The following is a 20,828-nucleotide window of genomic DNA, read 5'->3' as shown; positions in this document are numbered from 1 at the left end:
CATGAACTAATTCCAAAAGCTTATCTTTTATCATTCTTCTCTTAATAGTAACCATTTTTTTAATCCAAAATGACGATAAAAAAACCCCGATCCCATTTTCAAATCAAGATTAACAGGCTGCCCAACACTAGGCAACCCTATTACGATAGAGAACTCCGGTGAAGTGAATGGAACCATCAGACTTGAGCCAAATCGGAATTTTGAGGTTTCTACTTCGAATCTTTTAAGAATTGAATCAATTCTACAAGTTCCAATGGACAGGTTGGGCATCTTCAGCCAAGGTCCAAGTGGTGTAGCCTTTATCCTCCTTATTTGCCTTTCACTTAATTTTGGGACTAATTTTTCCATAACACCTAAAAAATATGGTGGCGAACAACGTGAAAATGCTTCTTTGCCTCTTGATACAATACCAGCAATAGGGTCATCATTGTTTCTCCTTTTTCGTGACATTCTGATACAAAAAACATACAAATTCACCAATTATCTTAGATAAACAAACAATTCAGAATAGTTCTTATCAAAACTAAAACAAAAAATTAAAATTCAGTATTTCAAATTCATACAGATGATCGAAACCCCAACCAATATATCAATACAATTACAATTTTGAAAATAATAAAAAATTCAAACCAAATCCTAACATAATTCAACGCACCAAAAAAATGCATTTGGAAACAAAATAGAAGAAACTCTCACACATATACAAATACCACAAATATTTTTCTTAATTGTCACAGTCGTACAAATAACAAAACTAAAACTTTGGAAACCAAAACCTAACACTAATTTCAACTAAACAATTTCCAATAGTTTCATAGTCGAAAAAATTCATGAAATTTTTTTCGAACTACGAAAGAGCAATTTTGCCCAAAAACACAGAAATATACATTACACAACATAAAACCTAGAAATCGAACCACTAAACAACAAAAATATTGGTAGTAGTCGGTTTGAAAACCCAGTGTAAAGATGAGCTTACACTTGCTTCGTCGGCCTGTTTTCCCTTTGAGGTCGGTTGCTCGAATAAACTCGAGTTCTCCCAGCTCCGCCGGGAGTTTTCCTAGCTTTGTCTCAGCTAATCTCCGTTCAAGTCCCCGTGAATTCGAGCCGCTGTGAGTTTTCCTAGCTCTGTCTCAGCTCTGATCTCCGTTCAAGTCCCCGTGAATTTTCCCACATGCAATTTCTGTCCCGGCTCTGATCTCCTTCAAGTCCCCGTGAAGTTCCCAGATGCAATTTCTGTTCTCGATTTGAGTGGGAACAAAAATAATTAATATACTTCACAATGAAGCAGGGGTATAATAGTAAAAACCAGTTTAGGGAGTTAATGAAATAAAATACATTGCAGCAGGTAGTGCAGACAAAAAATAAATACACGGGGACTGAATCTAATTGAAACATTGGGCAGAGGGATTTAAGCCCAATTAACCCATAAAAAAAATCTAACGATACAAAGTGAATGTTATTTTGGTAAATAAATAGAACATTCAATGACTAGTAAAGAAGAATTCATATAAAATGACTAATTTTACTAATAATTTTGATTTTATTAAAAATTAAGTTATGATATAACGGTAATTTCAAATCAAACTTCACAATGGTTCACATTTTTGTTAATATATATGTAAGATTAGATATCTTGTAAGACCGATGAATTTTATCTGTGATATGAGTCAACCATGTGAATATATATTTACAATAAAAAAATAATATTTTTCCATCGATGACCCAAATAAGAGAATTTTCGCACAAAATTAACCCGTGAGACTGTCTCCTATGTGTTTTGTGTATTTGTAAGTATACTTTCGGTTACTTATTATTGATAATCAAGTTCGAATTTGAACTTAATTTAAATCAAATAAATCACATTTTTAAGTTTAATCTTAAAAAATTGGGTTAATAAATGACCAATGTCGTTTCCTACACAATAGCTTCAACTGTTTACTAAATATTTTTGTAACACGAGGTAATTGCATTAATCTTATGTGAAGAATGATGCACGTACACTGAGATAGATATATATATATATATATATATATATATATATATATATATATATATATATATATATATATATATTTCAAGTGCCCACCTTACCTATTATGCCCATCACCATGCCCACCAATGATGTGGCACTATTCTATTGGATGTGATAAATATGTGATAAACTGTATGTCCAATAGAATAGTGCCACATCATTGGTGGGCACTTGAAAAAAACTATATATATATATATATTTATAACTCTAATCTAAATATATATATGCAATACAATCAATTTTTTTTCAAAAAAAGTATATAGTCGGTCCATTCGACAAATTGGTAAACAATATGAAATAAAAAATCCCATATGGGGGGATTAGATATATAATATATTTCATTGAGGGACATCCCCCCGTTAAATGTGATTATTGTCGAATTTTAAAATTAAAATTAAAATTAATGCATAACCCCGTATAACTAAATGGGTAGATAGAGACATTTGAACCAATTCTCTTGGACCTTTTATCATCATAAGCAACAAATATCAAACTAATTCCATGCTTTTGTTTTGAAATGTCGTGTACTCCATTTCTATTCTTCCTATTTTTCAGCACATAACAACAAACAACAAATTGAATATTCGTTCCTTGTAACGATCAATACTAGCTAGCTAGATAGTAATTATCGATCTCTTTTTTGGTCATCGGAATTAGGGCCTAAAAAGGTCGAGTTTCGAATGTATTTTCGGCTCATGAAATTTTATAAATAATCAGCCTGTTCCAAACCTTCTTTTAATTTAATCAAAACCTCTCGCCTTATTAATTTTTAAATAAGGTTTTTTAACTTAATAATTTAATTTGTTTTGTAAAAAGCTACAAGTATACTCGATCTACTTGCATAATTTTTAAATAAAAATTATTTTACTATAAGTATTTATTTTAACAGTATTCTGAAAAATAAAGATAATAAAATTTCGTCCCCTCAATAAAATTTTCTAGCCCCGTCCCTGAAACCAAGTATAAATAAAGACAAAGAAAATTAAACATGCAAATGGATATTATTAACATTAAGTGTCATAATATACGTCTAATATATTCAATAATTGATAACGAAGATGGTGATAACGATACAATATTGTATGAGATACATGGGAAATTTTTTTGCTTTTACAAGAGTTTAAACGGATATGTCGATGTTGGCTTCAGAGCATTGTCCTGAAGCCAGCATCGGACGGTTCAGATCATCATTGCGCATATGTCAAATCATTTGACCTGCAAAGACATCCGGGTCGTCCGTACCCCACCCGGACACTACCCGGGTGGGGTAGCATCGACATATCCAGTTTAAACGGATGATTTTTTTAAAAGAAAGATGTTTATGTTACTTGACCACAATTATATTCGTTATCCGGAACGAATGGTGTAATTATTTAATTAGCTCAAATTTTAGTCACACGGCTAACAAATAATTTAATTTGGCACCCCCCACGACGTTGAATGAATTAAGGTAGCTAGGGGGACAAATCAACCCTATCCCACAATTAATCATCATGTGATGAAATGGTTTTTCATCTTTAATCATGAGAGACCAAAATTCAAACAGTAGATCAATCAAAGTTCAATTTGGAGTATTATTTGAGAATTGAGATATTCCTTGTTCTATATATGAAGTAATTCCTCCACTAATATCATACAAAGCTAGCTTTTATATATATACACACACCATATAAAATCAAAACGTAATTAAACCACTGTTCATTTTCTTTAAACTCCAGCATTATGTATCCAATGTGAGTTTAAAAAAAAACCCAAAAGAAATAAACAAAAAGAAAGAATAATTAATTAATTAGCTTATTTATTCTTTAAAAATACAAATAAAAGCTGAGAAAAATTCAGCAGATACATATGACATGGTCGATCATATGCATGCATAGCGAGGGAAAATTAAAAACATGACAGAAATATTATAAATAATATAAGAAAAGAAAAGGATCAAAAGAAAACAAGAAATGAAGAAGAATCAGAATCAGAATCAAGAACACTAGAAGTACTCCTCAGCAGCAACCTTGATCTTCTTGGAAATACAAAATATTCAGCCAACCGATCCCCCATTCTTCCCATTATCACACTGTATTCCGCCATTAATTCCACCATTTTATGTACATTTATCATCTCTTCTATATATAGAGAGAGAGATAAATATATAGCTAGCTAAGCTAGAGGGAGCTAGAGGTTGAGTGTATAAACAAATTTATAAGGGATTTGGATGAGGCTTTGGGGCACAATTAATGCATAGATCAGTGTGTGTCTGTGTGAAAGTAATTAATTAATGTGTGCCTAAATGTTATGTTACGTACATATATAAATGTTGAGAAGTATCTTTCTTATTATTATTATTTTTTGCTTTATAAAGAAAATAAAATTATTTCACTCAATTCGAAATTGCTTTGATCAGTCTAATGAGAGTCCAATAATAGGGAGCTTGGGACCAGAAAAAGAGAAAAAAAAAATAGAAGGGAAAAACAATCATTAAAGTGTGTTTAACGTTGAGTGGATTATTATATATATTAGTACTCTCGTGCATGCGTTATGTGTTTATGAAGTTCGATTTTTTTTTAAAAAAAACATAAAATAATAAAATGTAAAATTTTAAAATACAAAAATATAGTATTTTTCTTTAATAAATAGTCACTTAAACGCAACAAATACATCAATTTTACATGTGAGTAACATTTTTTCGTAAATAAAAAGACACCAAAGATCACAAAATTAATGTCATTTTGATAAATAAAAAAATATAAGGTCATATAGAATGAATAATTTGTCTGATAATTTTGGTTTTGTTGTGAGAATTAAATTAGGTATAATCATAATTTTATCTCAAGTTTTATCAATTAATAGAAAGTTAGTTAATTAAAATGTCTATTCTATAATAACATAGTAATATATGATACGTTACACTATTTGAAATTGTTGTCCGAAATTACTCACTTTATTGGAGAAAAATTAAAATAAAAATGTTTTTATGGAGGGGGAAAATGAGTATTTCAATTACATTAATTCAATTTCATTTTAAATGATGACAATCCTCGGGATGCGACCAACTATGTTTGGTAGATAATTAGATAAATGAGAATGATAATTTAATTAGTGGGGTGTATTCAAAGTGGGAGAAATCATGACATTTAAAGAGTCTTGTGGAATTTAAAAGTCAATAGGTATTCAATCTAGACTTTTACAAACTCTATGAAAATCTAGTGGTATCCAAAATAAAAGTCTATGGAGTTTTAAAAAGTCATGTGGTATTCAACTATGACTTTTAAAAACTCTATAAAAGTCCATAGGTATTCAAATTTCCAAGAGACTTTTAATGACTCCATGAAAGTCATTAAAGTACAAACTTTAAAGTTCAAGGTATAATAATAAAATGTCTAGAATTATCTTTGCTTGAACCCAAAGATTTGAATGGATTTCTAATTTCATTTCCCTCTTCTTTTCCTTCTTCCTCCTTAAATTTTTTCATAAAACTTTTTACAATATGAAATCAAAAAGTAAAATATTTGAAAATCCATTTTTAAAAAAATTTTGGTCGTTGAAATTTTGGAGATGATTTTTTTATTTTTAATACATAATTTATACAATTAATTGCAATAAACTATACAAAGTCATTTAATTTTTAAATAGTAAAACTTTTACGCCACAAAATGATGAAAATAATAATAAAAACAAATATTGCTATAGATATTTTTTATAAAATAAAAATTAATATTTTTTATATAATTGAAAGAATTTTTTTAAAAAATATATTAAATATAATTATATTTATTTTATAACTTCTAATATGGAAATTCTATTACGTCAAATTATAATTATGAAATTCCTTAATAAAATTATCATGTTATACATATAAAAATCATAAAATTTTAATAAGATTTTATTGTCAGAGTTGAAAGTAATAATAAATTATTTTAATAATTTAATTTATTTATTTAGTACTTATTGAACATTAATTATATATATATATATATATATATATATATATATGTTGTGCATTAATTAAATATTATAATTTCACTATATTTAAAAATTTATAAAAATATATACATAAACCAACACACACTGACACGTACACACAAACATATAATTTTATCGAATAAACATATAAAAATATTATTAACTCCACGAAAGTTTGTTATTAAAAAAAGTCAATAAATCATTGCAAATGTCTGCAAATGTCTTGCAAAAAAGTCTATAGGACTCCATATAATTCTTTTCACAAACTCTGTGAGATTTTCTAAAAGTCAATAAAAATATATCAACTCCACGAAAGTCTATAATAAAAAAAAAGTCAATGAAAGTCATTAAATCTCTGGATTGAATACACCCCTGTTAATATTTTTTGTTATACAGGGCAGAAATGTTTGTTCAATTTCCAGGAAAGAATCTACCTACTTTTGACCATCCAAAAAGAAAATCGAATTTTGTTTTAAGTTCATAATATATGTTTTATTCATACACGAATGCTATTTTTAAATCAAATAAAACTTTGTTAAAAAATTATAAGCCTTGTAGAGAGGAAGAAATTTGAAATGTTTTCCACACACGTAGGCTATGATTCGACTTGTCCGCTGCCATATGTAGCACACTAACTACATATTAAATTTGAGTTTTGGTCAAACAAATTATATTATATGACTTGATTAAAATTAATATTTAAACGTTCCTCGTTGATTAGGTTGTCACGTTGTTGTTATCACATTTTGCTTTTATAATTTTTAAAGAATATTGTATCATATGTTTCATATATTGCGCGTAACATTCAAACATTGATTAGAATGTGTATTTGGTACGTTAAGAGAAAGTAGAACTATTAGTATAGGTGTAAAATGATTTTAGTGGTAAATATATTTGAATTTTAGAAAAATATATATTGTATGTGAGAATGTAATATATAATAATAAAGTTTTTTTCCCCCGAAAAATGAGTGAAAAAATCTAGGTTAAAAATACAAATCATGATTATTATTTCTAACATTAAATTTAAGAGGTTTATGAAAAAAAAACACTAAAAAAAAGATATAGGATCGAGCATTTGTCACTTTATCAAAACCTATAGCTGAGGGTAATGGTGCAATTCAAATCTTCTAAACCGCAAGGCAACTCAAGCAACATGGTTCGATTGTTCTACCTAACAAAAACAATTATTGCATCCCAACAGAATATATTAATTTTTATTTATTATGTTAGACATGCATCGCTAATAATAAAGTTAAAAATGAGAGAAAAAGTTAGGTTAAAAATACAAATCATGATTAGCATCCCTAATATTAAATTTCAGAGGTTTTTGAAAAAAAAAAAAAATACTAAAAAGAAGATATTGGCTTGTGTTTTTTATAGTAGCAAACACGAGTTTGTATACTTCTAAGACAGAAAGTTAATGTTTCTTGAATTTAAATACAGAATCTGAATCTAACTTTCACCTTTGAGTGCAGGATAGCCACTGAAGCCTCTCACAAATATCAACTCAAAGAAGTCTCCCATCTCTCAGATAAACCTCCGCAATAGCAGTGTGTAGGGCTGCTCCAATCGGAAGCACATCCTCATCAAGAAAGAAATACGGCGAGTGCGGCGAGTGAACCGAACCCACTTTCTCGTTTCGAATTCCTATATTGAACATGGCTCCAGGAATCACTTTTTGATAGAATGCAAAATCCTCACCAGCCATAACTTTAGCAGCCTTCTTCACATTCTCTGTGCCAAGTAAGAGTTTACCAACTCTCTCAACATGTCGATGTAATCTTTCGTCGTTCACACAAGCTGGATAAGTAGGGAACTCCGCTTGTTTCATATCGACGTGAGCCTTACACCTGTGTACAGTAGCCTGCCCTTCAACGACCTTTGAATAACAGAATATATGAAAGGGTCATTATTTTTGCAAATTTCTTACTTTCAAAAAATTAAAATTGTGAGGTTATTCATGAACGGTTGAATTTGAGTCACCTCTTTCACCCTTTGCTGGAGTTGATGCAAGCCTTCAGTGGTAAGGCTCCTGAGAGTACCCCCAAACTCAACATACTGTGGGATTACATTTAATGCTGTCCCGGCTCGGACAAAAGTAACAGAAAGTACCTTCAGCAAGAACTCGATGTTAAAACATTCAAATCAAGCACTTAACACAACACAAAAGGCAATAACTTATACTAGTTCAAGTCAAATTCTTTTTTATTTTAAATACTCAAGAGCCCAAGCAGCATGTTTTGATTGCCAGGTCACATAGGTAACAAGGAAATCATGGAGTCCTCAACAATATTATTCTAGAGATACCAATTTGTTATGTTTTCAAGAAGCCTGAGCAAGAATCATGTAATGAACAAAGTTTAATCGAGAGGCTTGCAGAATTGCAGAAAGCAAGTGATGTGTTTCGGCTTTTAGATACATATCATGGGCCGTGGGCGTAGTCTTTTAGATTAATATTGATTCAATAGGTTTTGGAAAAAATTACCATTAGTTAAATTGAATGTGACAGTAAAGAAGCTATGAAGGGTGACATACTTGACTATGAAGTGGGTCTGTTTCTCTTGAAATGAGCTGTTGCAATGCCAAGATTGTAAAAGATGCGGCCAGTACTGGGTCAATGCTGTTGTGGGGCGCTGCACCATGCCCTCCTTTTCCTTCTATTTTCACTTCAAAAAAAGAGACAGCGGCTAAAAGGGGTCCAGCGATACTAGATATACTTCCCGTCGGGGATACAAAATCAACATGCATTCCAAAGATTGCTTCTGCAGCACCAAGAGCACCTTCTGTTATCATGTGAGATGCACCGGCACCTCCTTCCTCCGCAGGTTGAAATAGAAGTTTCACGGTCCCCTTAAGCATCATACAACACAAATCAAGACAGAATAACAGAACAAGTTGTATAGATTGGTGTTTTCTTATAATTGATAAAGAGAGAAACAAGAAAGGTAGAAATGATCAAATAAGTTTCTTCAAAAGCCCTAGAAGGCATCATAAATACATGAAAACTCGTAACAATGCATGCTTCGCCTTCTCAAACCCACGGTCCCACTATGAACTAACAATAGCATATCGAGATTCAAAGGACAAACAATCTTAGCGAAGAAACAAATGAAAAGCACCTATAGCTGCCTTTATCTTGCTTCAGCAGTTACCACATAAAAGGGGTCTCAAAAATGTTTAAATCAAAATTTTTTTAATCATTTATGCTACTTCTAAGCCCTCCCAATGCAGCAAAACTCCGCAAGTTTTCAACTCTATACGTGTATGATTTGCAAGCAGTTATCCATATGGAAAGGATATTTTTGTTAACTTGGAACAAAGATTGTCTGAATGCAAAGTGACCGAAGCAAAGAAAAGCACATATATGCATACAAAAAAAAAAAAAAAAAAAAACACACACACACACACACACAAAATTTAGTGACAATGAAAATTTACTGAAAAATTCATCACCATCACAAAATTTATCCAAGTTAAACTCACATTAAGCTTCTCCTTCCTTTCATTGAGTAATTTAGCAGCACCAAGAAGCATCGTGGTGTGAGCATCATGCCCACATCCATGCATTTTACCATCAACTTTGCTCTTATGCTCCCACTCCACCAGCTCCTAAAATATATTTATATGAAGAAAAAAAAAAAAAAGATTTGACAAAAAAAAGAGCATAACAATTCCACCCTTCATCCCCGACAAGAAAATTGCCAATAGATAATGACCTACCTGCAAAGGTAGAGCGTCCATGTCAGCACGCAGAGCAACAACGGGTGGAGAACCCGACCCGATCTGGGCAACCAAACCCGTTTTGGCAAATGGGTATTCATACGAAATTCCAAGTTTATCGAGTTCACTGCGGATGAGAGCACTGGTCTCGAATTCTTGGAATCGGAGCTCCGGGTTTTCATGGATTTTTCTTCTGATTGACACCAACCAATCTCTGTCTTTCTTGGCTGAGTTCAGAATCTGCTTGGCATATTCTTGAGTGTAATACTCTGCCGCCGTTGAATATTCCGCAGAAATCGTTAGAGTTATGAGCAAAATCGCCAGACGATTAGATTTATGAAACATGATTCCTTTATTCTCTTGTGAAGATTTGGTGAGATTATTTATGTTTCCACGAGATTGACTTTACTTTGAACATTTCTTTGAATTTGTAAATGTTTGTTCCACGGTTAAAAGTTGAAAAGGGTGATATTTGCGTGAATGAAAATTAGAGTGAGAATATAAAATTTTATAATTGTTGAAAAATATTATTATTATTAATATTATGTTGAATATTGAATGTTGAATGTTGAATATTGAGTTGTAAAATGTGAAAAATTAGTGTGTGATGATGTAGATGATGATGTATTTATTTTTGGACTAATCTCAAATGTGCATCTATAAATAGGTCTTCATTTGTGATGAAAAATACAATTGAATTGAGAGAAAAATATTATAAAGTGTAGAGTTTGATAAATTTTGAGTTTTGGAGTATTCACTTTTTACCGTAAATTTCTACTTTTTCACAACAAGTTATCAGCACGATCGCTCGAAGATTTCCGACGCTCCAAAACATAAAGAGAAGATAAAAATATTCAACATGTAAGAATTTTTATTTTATTGTTTATTTATTTATTGTATATATATTTAATATATATTATCATGTTATAAAAAAAAATTAGTTTTTTTTAAAAACTTGTTATAAATTCTGGGAGGATGTTAAGACGACATCCCACACTCCCGGTAAGGGATACGACAAGTATAAAAGTCTCTAAAGTTTTTAAACAATAACGTGATATGATATATGTATATATACTAACTATATCAATATATAATTTCATGTTATTATATAAAAGGTTGTCTACGACACCGACCTTATAATAATGTGATATGATATATATAATTATTTAATTATGATTATCATTATATGCATTGCATCATTATCACAAAATTTTTATTCAACACATACTCGATTTTTCTTACCCCCAACGGTCACAAACGGTCATAAACGGCTAGTTTTTTTGCCTATATATATGATCACTCAAACTCATTTTCAATCACACCAAAATTCATTCTTTCTCTCAAAATATTTTATCCTCGGTTTTTTCGAAGATGGAGATGATGACATTTATAAGGATATTTTTCATAACGACTATGATCATCATGCTCACGAGTTTTGTATTCACCGGCGATTTTCCACCACAGATTTTTTATCTATTTATATACGCACTTGTAATCTACGTTCTTCCATTATTTTGTATTGTCATACTAATAGAAATTAACTAATAAAATGCATTGTTATTTTTCTAGTACCACCATGTCAAACTTGACAAAGATTGAATTCGTTGCGCTCGATATCACCGGAAAGAATTACATGTCATGGATTCTCGATGTAGAAATGCATCTTGATTCATTGGGTCTAAGTGATACCATAAAAGAAAATAATATATCATCTTCACAAGAAAAGGCAAAGTCTATGATTTTTTTACGTAGACATCTTGATGAAGGATTGAAATGTGAGTATCTCACAGAAAAAGACCCAATGATTTTATGGAAAGGGCTGAAAGAAAGATTTGAGCATATAAGGGAAGTTATACTCCCGACCGCCCGTGATGAATGGAATATGTTAAGATTCCAAGACTTTAAAAAAGTCAGTGATTATAATTCAGCGATGTATCGAATAGTCTCACAATTGAAATTCTGTGGACTTGAAGTCACAGAGATGGAAATGCTTGAGAAAACATTTTTCACTTTTCACGCATCGAATATAACTCTACAACAACAATATAGAGTGCGTGGGTTTTCGAGATATTCCGAACTAATCGCATGTCTTCTTGTGGCGGAAAAGAACAACGAATTGTTAGTAAGAAATCATCAATCTCGACCCACTGGATCAACGACATTTTCTGAAGCAAATGTCGTAATAAAAAATGAAAACCAAAATCAAAGGCATAGACCAGATTTTGGTCGTGGACGAGGTCGAGGAAATGGGCGTGGACGTAAAAATTATCGCGGTCGTGGTCGCGGCCGTGGATATGAAAATAATCGTGATAGTTATTTTAATAACTCATCTCAAAAAAACGTCACGAACCATCCACCAAAAAGGCAGCATGAAAATACGAGTGAAAATGAAAATCACTCAAAAAGAACTGAGAGTGTTTGTTATAGATGTGGCACTCCAGGACATTGGTCACATATTTGTCGAACCCCTGAGCACCTATGTAAGCTCTATAAAGAATCGACAAAGGAGAAAGGAAAAGAGACAAATTTTGTTGAAGATAGTGACCGTTTAATTGGTTCAACTAGTTTCAATGCTGCAGATTTTTTGAATGATTTCGAAGACATTGATTAAAATATTGGTGGGACTACATTGTAACAAATTTGTATTTTTCATGCATTCTTGTATTATAAAGCATGTTATATTTTGCATTTGTATTGTACTTAATTTTTCTTTATTGCATTTTTTTGTGAAGTTTGATATGGAAAATGCTATGAGCAAACATGGAAATAATATCATGAAAATTTGCATACCAGATAGTGGTACAACACACACTATTCTGCGAGATGAAAGATATTTTTTGGAAATAAAACCAACAAAAACAATGGTGAATACCATATCAGGTCCTGTAGACTTGATTGAAGGTTGTGGAAAAGCACATTTTTTGTTACCTAATGGTACAAAATTTCTGATAAATGATGCTTTATATTCACCACAATCGAAAAGAAATTTGTTGAGTTTTAATGACATATACTCTCATGGGTATGATACTGAGACGATAACTGATGAAAATCAGAAATATATGTGTCTTACTACATATAAATCAGAAAAGAAATATGTGGTTGAAAAATTATCAATGCTCCTTACTGGATTGCATTATACATATATAAGACCAATCGAATCAAATATGGTGGTTAATAGTTATTCAATATTAACAAATTGGCATGATCGATTGGGACATCCTGGTTCAATAATGATGCGAAGAATTATTGAAAATACGCATGGTCATCCATTGAAAGACCAGAATATCTTTCAGAATAATAAGTTTCAATGTAAAGCATGTTCTCTTGAAAACTTATTATAAGACCATCGCCAGCTAAAATCCAAACTGAATCACCCATATTTCTTGAACGTATTTAGGGTGATATTTGTGGGCCAATTCATCCACCATGTGGACCATTTCGATACTTTATGGTATTGATCAATGCCTCTAGCAGATGGTCACATGTATGCTTATTGTCAACTCGGAATGTGGCATTTGCAAGATTGATGGCTCAAATAATAAAATTGTGAAATCAATTTCCCGATTATACAATCAAGAAAATAAGACTTGATAATGCTGGAGAATTTACATCCCAGACTTTCAATGATTATTGTATGTCAATGGGAATCACTGTTGAACATCCTGTAGCTCATGTTCATACGCAAAATAGATTAGCTGAATCATTGATTAAACGTCTACAACTGATTGCTAGACCAATGATTATGAAAACAAAACTCCCTATTTATATATGGGGACATGCAATTTTACATGCTGCGGCATTAATTCGCATCAGACCAAGTGCATATCATAAATTCTCCCCATTGCAACTTGCATTTGGTAAAGAACCAAATATCTCTCATCTGAGAATTTTTGGATGTATGGTGTATGTGCCTATTGCACCACCTCAACGATAAAAAATGGGTCCACAAAGAAAAATCGGTATTTATATCGGTTATGATAGTCCATCAATCATTCGATATCTTGAGCCTCAGACAGGCGATGTGTTTACAGCACGCTTTGCTGATTGTCATTTTAATGAAGAAATCTTCCCAGTGTTAGGGGGAGAAAAGAAACACATCGAAAAAGAAATCACATGGTATGTACCATTATTGTTACATTTGGATCCAAGGACCAAACAATGTGAGAAAGATGTACAGCAAATTGTGCACATGCAAAGAATTGCAAATCAAATGCCAGATGCATTTGCAGACACAAAAGGGGTAACAAAATCATATATACATGCTGTAAATGCCCCTGCTCGAATTGAAATTCCAAAGAAACAAATTGAAGACACTCATGATGTCATAAAACGCTTGAAGCGTGAAAGACCAGTCGGTTCCAAGGATAAAAATCCTCGGAAAAGAAAAGGCATAGAGAAACACGACGATCATAAAATAGAAAATGGTGTTCCAGAAGAATCACCTGATGATGAAAATATTCTGTCAGAACCACAAACTGACGAGAATCGTGAAATCTCTATCAATTATATTAATACTGGAAAAATATGGAACCGAAAAGACATAGAAGATATTGATGAGATATTTTCTTATAATGTGGCTTGTGACATCGTAAATGAAAATGAGGATCATGAACCAAAATCTTTTGGTGAATGTAAAACTCGTCATGATTGGGTCAAATGAAAAGATGTCATCCAGGTTGAATTGGATTCGCTGAATAAACGCAATGTTTTTGGACCTATAGTCCTCACACCTGAAGGTGTAAAACCTGCTGGATACAAATGAGTTTTTATTCGAAAGCGAAATGAGAAAAATGAAATAGTCAGATATAAAGCTAGACTTGTTGCACAAGGTTTTTCTCAAAGGCCTGAAATTGATTATGAAGAAACGTATTCTCCTGTTATGGATGCAATTACGTTTCGATATTTGATTAGTTTGGCAGTGTCTGAAAATTTGGAAATGTGTCTTATGGATGTTGTTACAGTTTACTTATACGGATCACTTGATAGTGATATATACATGAAAATCCCTGAAGGATTTAAGATGCCTGAAGCACAAAATTCAAAACCCAGAGAATTTTATTCTGTAAAATTGCAAAGATCATTATATGGGTTAAAGCAATCTGGCCGAATGTGGTATAATCGGCTAAATGAGCACTTGATGAAAAAGGGATATGTAAATGATCCAATATGCCCTTGTGTTTTTATCAAGAAAACAACATCCGGATGTGTAATTATTGCTGTATATGTTGATGATTTAAACATCATTGGAACGAATAAAGAAATTCAAGAAGTTATGATGTACTTGAAGGAAGAATTCGAAATGAAGGATCTTGGAAAAACCAAGTATTGTCTGGGTTTGCAAATCGAAAAAAAAAGAATGTGGAATTTTTGTTCACCAGGCAAATTATACAGAAAAGATCCTTAAACGTTTTAATATGGATAAATCAAATCCATTAAGTACTCCAATGGTTGTAAGATCATTAAACATAGAAAAGGATCCATTCCGTCCATGTGGAGATGATGAAGTTATTCTTGGTCCAGAAGTACCATATCTAAGTATCATTGGTGCTCTTATGTATCTTGCAAATTGCACTAGACCTGATATATCTTTTGCTGTAAATTTATTGGCAAGATTCAGTTCATATCCAACAAAGAGGCACTGGAACGGAATTAAACATATATTTCGTTATCTACGAGGAACAACAGATTTGGGACTTTTGTACTCAAAAGACACCAATCAAAGTATCATTGGTTATGCTGATGCTGGATATTTATCTGATCCACATAAGACACGTTCTCAAACCGGATATGTATTTACTCGTGGAGGCACCGCAATTTTTTGGCGTTCACAGAAACAAACACTCGTAACAACTTCATCAAATCACGCTGAGATTATTGCGCTACATGAAGCAAGCCGTGAATGTGTTTGACTAAAATCAATGACACAACATATCCAAACTTCTTGTGGATTATCAGTAGACAAGAAGCCTGTGACGTTGTATGAAAACAATGTTGCATGTATTGCTCAAATGAAAGAAGGATACATCAAAAGTGACAGAACAAAACATATATCCCCAAAGTTCTTTGCCTACACTCAAGAGCTTGAGAAGAATAAAGATATTGATATCTGTTATATTCAATCAAGTGAGAACTCATCAGATCTCTTCACAAAGAGACTTCCCACGACGATATTCAGAAAACATATATACAACATTGGGATGCGCAATCTGCGGAATATGTGAAGAATCACTCATGTTAACATGAGGGGGAGTTTACGTGGCTGCACTCTTTTTTCCTTACTATAGTTTTTATCCCACTGGGTTTTTCCTAGTAAGGTTTTTAACGAGGCAGTATAAAACACGTAATGAAGACAGTCATCATATCACGATCATCATCACAAGGGGGAGTGTTGAAAAATATTATTATTATTAATATTATGTTGAATATTGAATGTTGAATGTTGAATATTGAGTTGTAAAATGTGGAAAATCAGTGTGTGATGATGTAGATGATGATGTATTTATTTTTGGACTAATCTCAAATGTGGATCTATAAATAGGTCTTCATTTGTGATGAAAAATACAATTGAATTGAGAGAAAAATATTATAAAGTGTAGAGTTTGATAAATTTTGAGTTTTGGAGTATTCACTTTTTACCGTAAATTTTTACTTTTTCACAACAATAATATAGTTTATGAATTAAAGTATAACAATTTCGCAACTCGAATTATAAAAGGGTATTGCAATTTGCAATGGCCGTTGTGGGGTTGATTTTCAATTAATTCAAGCATGACTTCTTCACTCTAAAAAGTAATTTTAAATCAAATACTGAATCAAAAAACATATGATCATCTGACAGGAACTTCTCATAATTTACATTCATTAGGCCTAAAATTCGAACAAAATCTGCAACGGAGACTCCTGTTTGCTAATGTCTGGAAACAAATCACCTTCTGGAACACTCAGATAAACCTTGAATGATGTAGCATTAGATAAACAAGTTCTGCCTGCTGCTTGCACGGGGAAAACACAAGTATTCCAATATTTTTCAGATTCTGAGTTACACTGAAAAAAATTTTGCCAGAGGAAAATGAATAGGGATTATTTATTTTTTTAAGGCGATTTTGAACGACGCCACCAGGGACGAAAACATGTGAAGAAAGGAAGCTTGAAAGTTCAGTTCTCTCACTCACCAGAAGAGGTTGCTGTGCTGAAACTATTAAATTCCATTAATCAGCAATGCCGCTGTTTCTCAGATTTCAAAACTTGAAGGGTTGCATTTCAGCACGTCTACGTAACAGCGGAGTAGCTGATTCGGGTAGCTCATCTTCAACAGTGGACAGCAGTAGAAGAGGAGACATTCTCCTCAACTTTGCCTCAGTTTGGACTCTCAGCAACATAGTCTTGTTTCGAATCAGTCTTCATGAATAGATGAAAGAGCACAATGCACTCTGTTGAAATATCAAGACCAACAAATTTATTTAAATTATTTCTCTCTAACATAAACTTTGATCAAAACAATTTTCTTTGATCAATCATACCTAATCCAATGATGATAGACATTACAACAGAAGAATTAAAATGCCATTCTAATAAAAATAATAACAGGATCTTTGAAAATTTTAAAAAAATTGAGAATATATAGAAAATGATATTTTCTTACTTTTTCTCCTTTTAAAATTAGAATGATGTGTTTACAAGTGTAGGCAATTCGAGTACACTCTTCAATCAGCATGTCATGATAGACATTTATTCAAGTGTAGCTCCTCAAATTACACATTCCAACCATCATTCGCTTCATGTCAGGAGATATAATCCTACACAACCTTATCTAATAAGGCGGAAACCTAAATGAGAGCCTCTCAAACAATATGGTTTCTCTCTCTACGGGTTTCTCGTATCAGAAAGGGAAACACTATGGTTATCCCACAATAATCACCAATAATCCCTACAAGAACACACGCCATCTTTAAAATGGTGGTACCGATTCACATCCCTGACAGTGATCTCCCTCTTTTTAATCTTCGATATGAGCTTGATCACCACATGACAGTCCTCGCAAACCCGAAGATTTTTGGTTACCAGAAGTTTGGTCCCAGAAGGTGTGCTAATGAAACCAAAGGCGATGGCTAGCCTTTCACTATGGCTATTAACCATTTCAGCCTTTTCGTCATCCTCAACATCAAAAAAAACTGGGGTTGTATTTGCGACATATCCAGCCTCAGCCATTAAATCACCAATTTCTTCCAACTCGGCATGTATCTGATCAAACATAGGATGAGAAGTATCTCCAGATACAAATCCATGGATCTTATTTTTCACCTTTACCCAACTACAAGCAATGCTTTTCTTGATCTTTCTATCGGTCATCAACTTTCTTAACTTTGAAACTCCTTCCCAATTCCCAGCTCGAGCATAAATATTTGATAGGATCACGTAGTTTCCTGCATCATCTGGTTGGAGTTCAATCAATCTCTCCAACGCCAGCTCCCCTAACTCCACCTTCCCATGAATCTTGCATGAATTGAGGAAAGCACCCCAGACACCAGAATCCGGTAAAACATTCATCTCCATAATCAAATGATGCGCCTCATCAAACTGGTTACAGTGGCTGAGAAGATCAACCATGCAGGTATAATGCTGAACAGTTGGTTCGATGTGATAATCTCTAATCATCGAGTCAAAGTACATCCGCCCTTCGTGTAGAAGTCCTCCATGGTTACAGGCTGAAAGAACACCCACAAAAGTTATGTGATCAGGACGCTCTCTAGAAAGCATCATCTTAAACATATTAAGCGCTTCATAAGCATGACCATGCATCGCATAACCGGTTATCATTGCATTCCAAGAAACAAGCCTCTTCTCCAATAATTCTTCAAACAAAAGCCTTGCAAACCTCAAATTACCGCTTTTAGCATACATATCCACTAGGCTGGTGTTCACCTTGTCGTTAAGCTTAAATCCGAGTCTCCAGCTATACCCATGAAGCTCATGCCCTTGAATGATGACACCTAAATCGGCAGAAGCTGAAATAGCAGTTACCAAAGTAGCCTCACTTGGCCTAAGACCCACAAACACCATCTGACTGCACAGCTTCAAACAATCTTCCGGTTGCCCATTTTTCGAGTAAGCGGCAAGCATTGAATTCCACAATACCACATCCCTATTATCAATCTTATCAAACACTTGACGAGAATCATTCAAGCAACCACATTTGGCATACATATCAATAACTGCAGCCCCAACAAATACATCCGTTTCCCACCCGGTTTTCTTCGCTTGATCATGAATATCCCTTCCCACATTAATCGCAGACAGCCCCGAGCACGCCTTGAGCACGAAAGGGAAAGTAAAATTATCTGGCACAAGCCCATGATAAAAAATTTGGTAATATAAAGAAATCGCAACTTCATAAGGGCCATTCCACGCATACCCACGGATTAAAATGTTCCAAAGGAAAATATTTGTTTTTGGAATTCTATCAAACAAGTGGTGCGCATATGTCAAGGAGTTGCACACACAGTAAAGATTTACGAGTTTTGTGGCTAAGCTTGCATCTTGGAGTACGCCATTGACGCACAACTGTGCGTGGAGCTGCTTTCCGGGTTCAACGGTTTTTCTAGTTATACAAGACTTGAGAAGATAGGTGTAATTTCGAGTGCAGATGGGAAATTGCACTATTGACCGTTGCATTTGAAAAAGGTGCTTGTACAAATATTTAGTATTTATTATATCAAAGTATATAGGCTCAATAAAAATAACTAATTTGATTCGCGTCGTTGACTAACAAACAAATGTTCAAACATTTTATATGAAAGTTGTAACTTATGCACACACTGAGTGCACAAACAATTAATATTTTTTTGAATGATTAAATTTGATAATATTTAACTCTTTTTTTTAAAAAAAATAGACGTAATTTGTTGGTGAGACGAGAATATTATTGTCATTTGAAGGTTAGTTTGAAAATTAATTTGTTTAATGAGATTGTAGCTCAAAATTCTTTATTTCTTAAAATTAAGAAATAGAAAATGGATACAAAGTGAATTTGAGAAATTAAATAAAGATTAGTGGATGTAATCTCTAAATAATCCCTTGATTTTCCTCTTCAATGACAATTTCTTGATAGATTTGAATTTCTTGAGTATTTGATCTTCTTGAAAGACGATTTGATGTCTTGAGATTTGATTTGATGTCTTGATAAAATTAATTCGATGGGTTAACACCTTGATATCGAATTAAACTTCAAAATTTGGAAAGAATGCGATGAACTCCTTGAATCGCGCCTTGAAATTTGTTATCTTGAATTTGATGAAGAACACGATCTTCTTGATTTTGATTTATTTGTTGAAGAACATGAACTTCTTGAATTTGATGAAAAATGCGAGCTTCTTGAATTTGATTTATTTGATGAAGAATGCGAGCTTCTTGAATTTGATTTATTTGTTGAAGAATATGAACTTCTTGAATTTGATGAAAAACACAATCTTCTTGAATTTGATTTATTTGATGAAGAATGCGAGCTTCTTGAATTTGATGAAGAACACAATCTTTTTGAATTTGATTTATTTGTTGAAGAACACGAACTTCTTGAATTTGATGAATAACACGATCTTATTGAATTTGATTTGTTTGATGAAGAATACGAACTTCTTTAATTTGATGAAGAACACGATCTTCTTGAATTTGAATGAATTTAAGTATATTTGAAGAAGAACGCAATTAATCCCTTGAATCACGTCTTGATCTTCTCGAATTTGATGATTTTGAAAAAGAACGCCTTGAACTGCGTTTTGAACTTCTTAAATATGATTTGAGAGAAAATTCTTGAATTCTTCTACTTCTTTGCTTCAGTCTTCTTTGTTGTGTTTTTTTCTTGGTCATCTGCCCCCTATTTATAGCTGAAGGATGCAGATTCTTACCATTTCGATTTGATGAGGTGTCGCAATTTGATTGACTCCTCCTGATTTATTTGGTGATTATCTTCCATTAATCACAAGATTTAATTTTAAATACTAAAAATATTAGTATTTTCTTCTATTTGATGCAAGATTTGATCTCAAATACTAAAAATATCAGTATTCTCTTCCAATTTGTGTAAGATGCAATCTTGATTTAAAAATCTTGATTTGATC

General features: G+C 32.6%; 2 protein-coding genes across 2 annotated transcripts; both read right to left on the bottom strand.

The window, feature by feature from the left end:
- Positions 1 to 7,267: 7,267 nt before the first annotated feature.
- On the bottom strand, positions 7,268 to 10,196 carry LOC140882213 (IAA-amino acid hydrolase ILR1-like 3). Its single transcript, XM_073288059.1, has 5 exons — positions 9,715 to 10,196; positions 9,478 to 9,603; positions 8,530 to 8,844; positions 7,978 to 8,106; positions 7,268 to 7,873 (listed from the first exon to the last, which is right to left on the bottom strand). The coding sequence occupies exons 1-5, from the start codon at positions 10,057 to 10,059 to the stop codon at positions 7,502 to 7,504; spliced, it is 1,287 nt and encodes a 428-aa protein (XP_073144160.1). The 5' UTR covers positions 10,060 to 10,196; the 3' UTR covers positions 7,268 to 7,501.
- A 6,269-nt stretch (positions 10,197 to 16,465) lies between these two features.
- Positions 16,466 to 19,386, bottom strand: LOC140878067 (pentatricopeptide repeat-containing protein CRR2, chloroplastic-like). The gene is made up of 3 exons (XM_073281668.1): positions 17,357 to 19,386; positions 16,887 to 17,144; positions 16,466 to 16,758 (listed from the first exon to the last, which is right to left on the bottom strand). Exon 1 carries the CDS (start codon positions 19,384 to 19,386, stop codon positions 17,629 to 17,631), a length of 1,758 nt encoding a protein of 585 aa, XP_073137769.1. The 3' UTR covers positions 16,466 to 16,758; positions 16,887 to 17,144; positions 17,357 to 17,628.
- Positions 19,387 to 20,828: the final 1,442 nt, after the last annotated feature.

Source organism: Henckelia pumila, chromosome 2, assembly GCF_033568475.1.
Source record: "Henckelia pumila isolate YLH828 chromosome 2, ASM3356847v2, whole genome shotgun sequence".
Classification (NCBI taxonomy): Eukaryota; Viridiplantae; Streptophyta; class Magnoliopsida; order Lamiales; family Gesneriaceae; genus Henckelia; species Henckelia pumila.
Note: the sequence above shows the minus strand (reverse complement) of the source record. Positions and strands in the feature narration are given on the sequence as shown.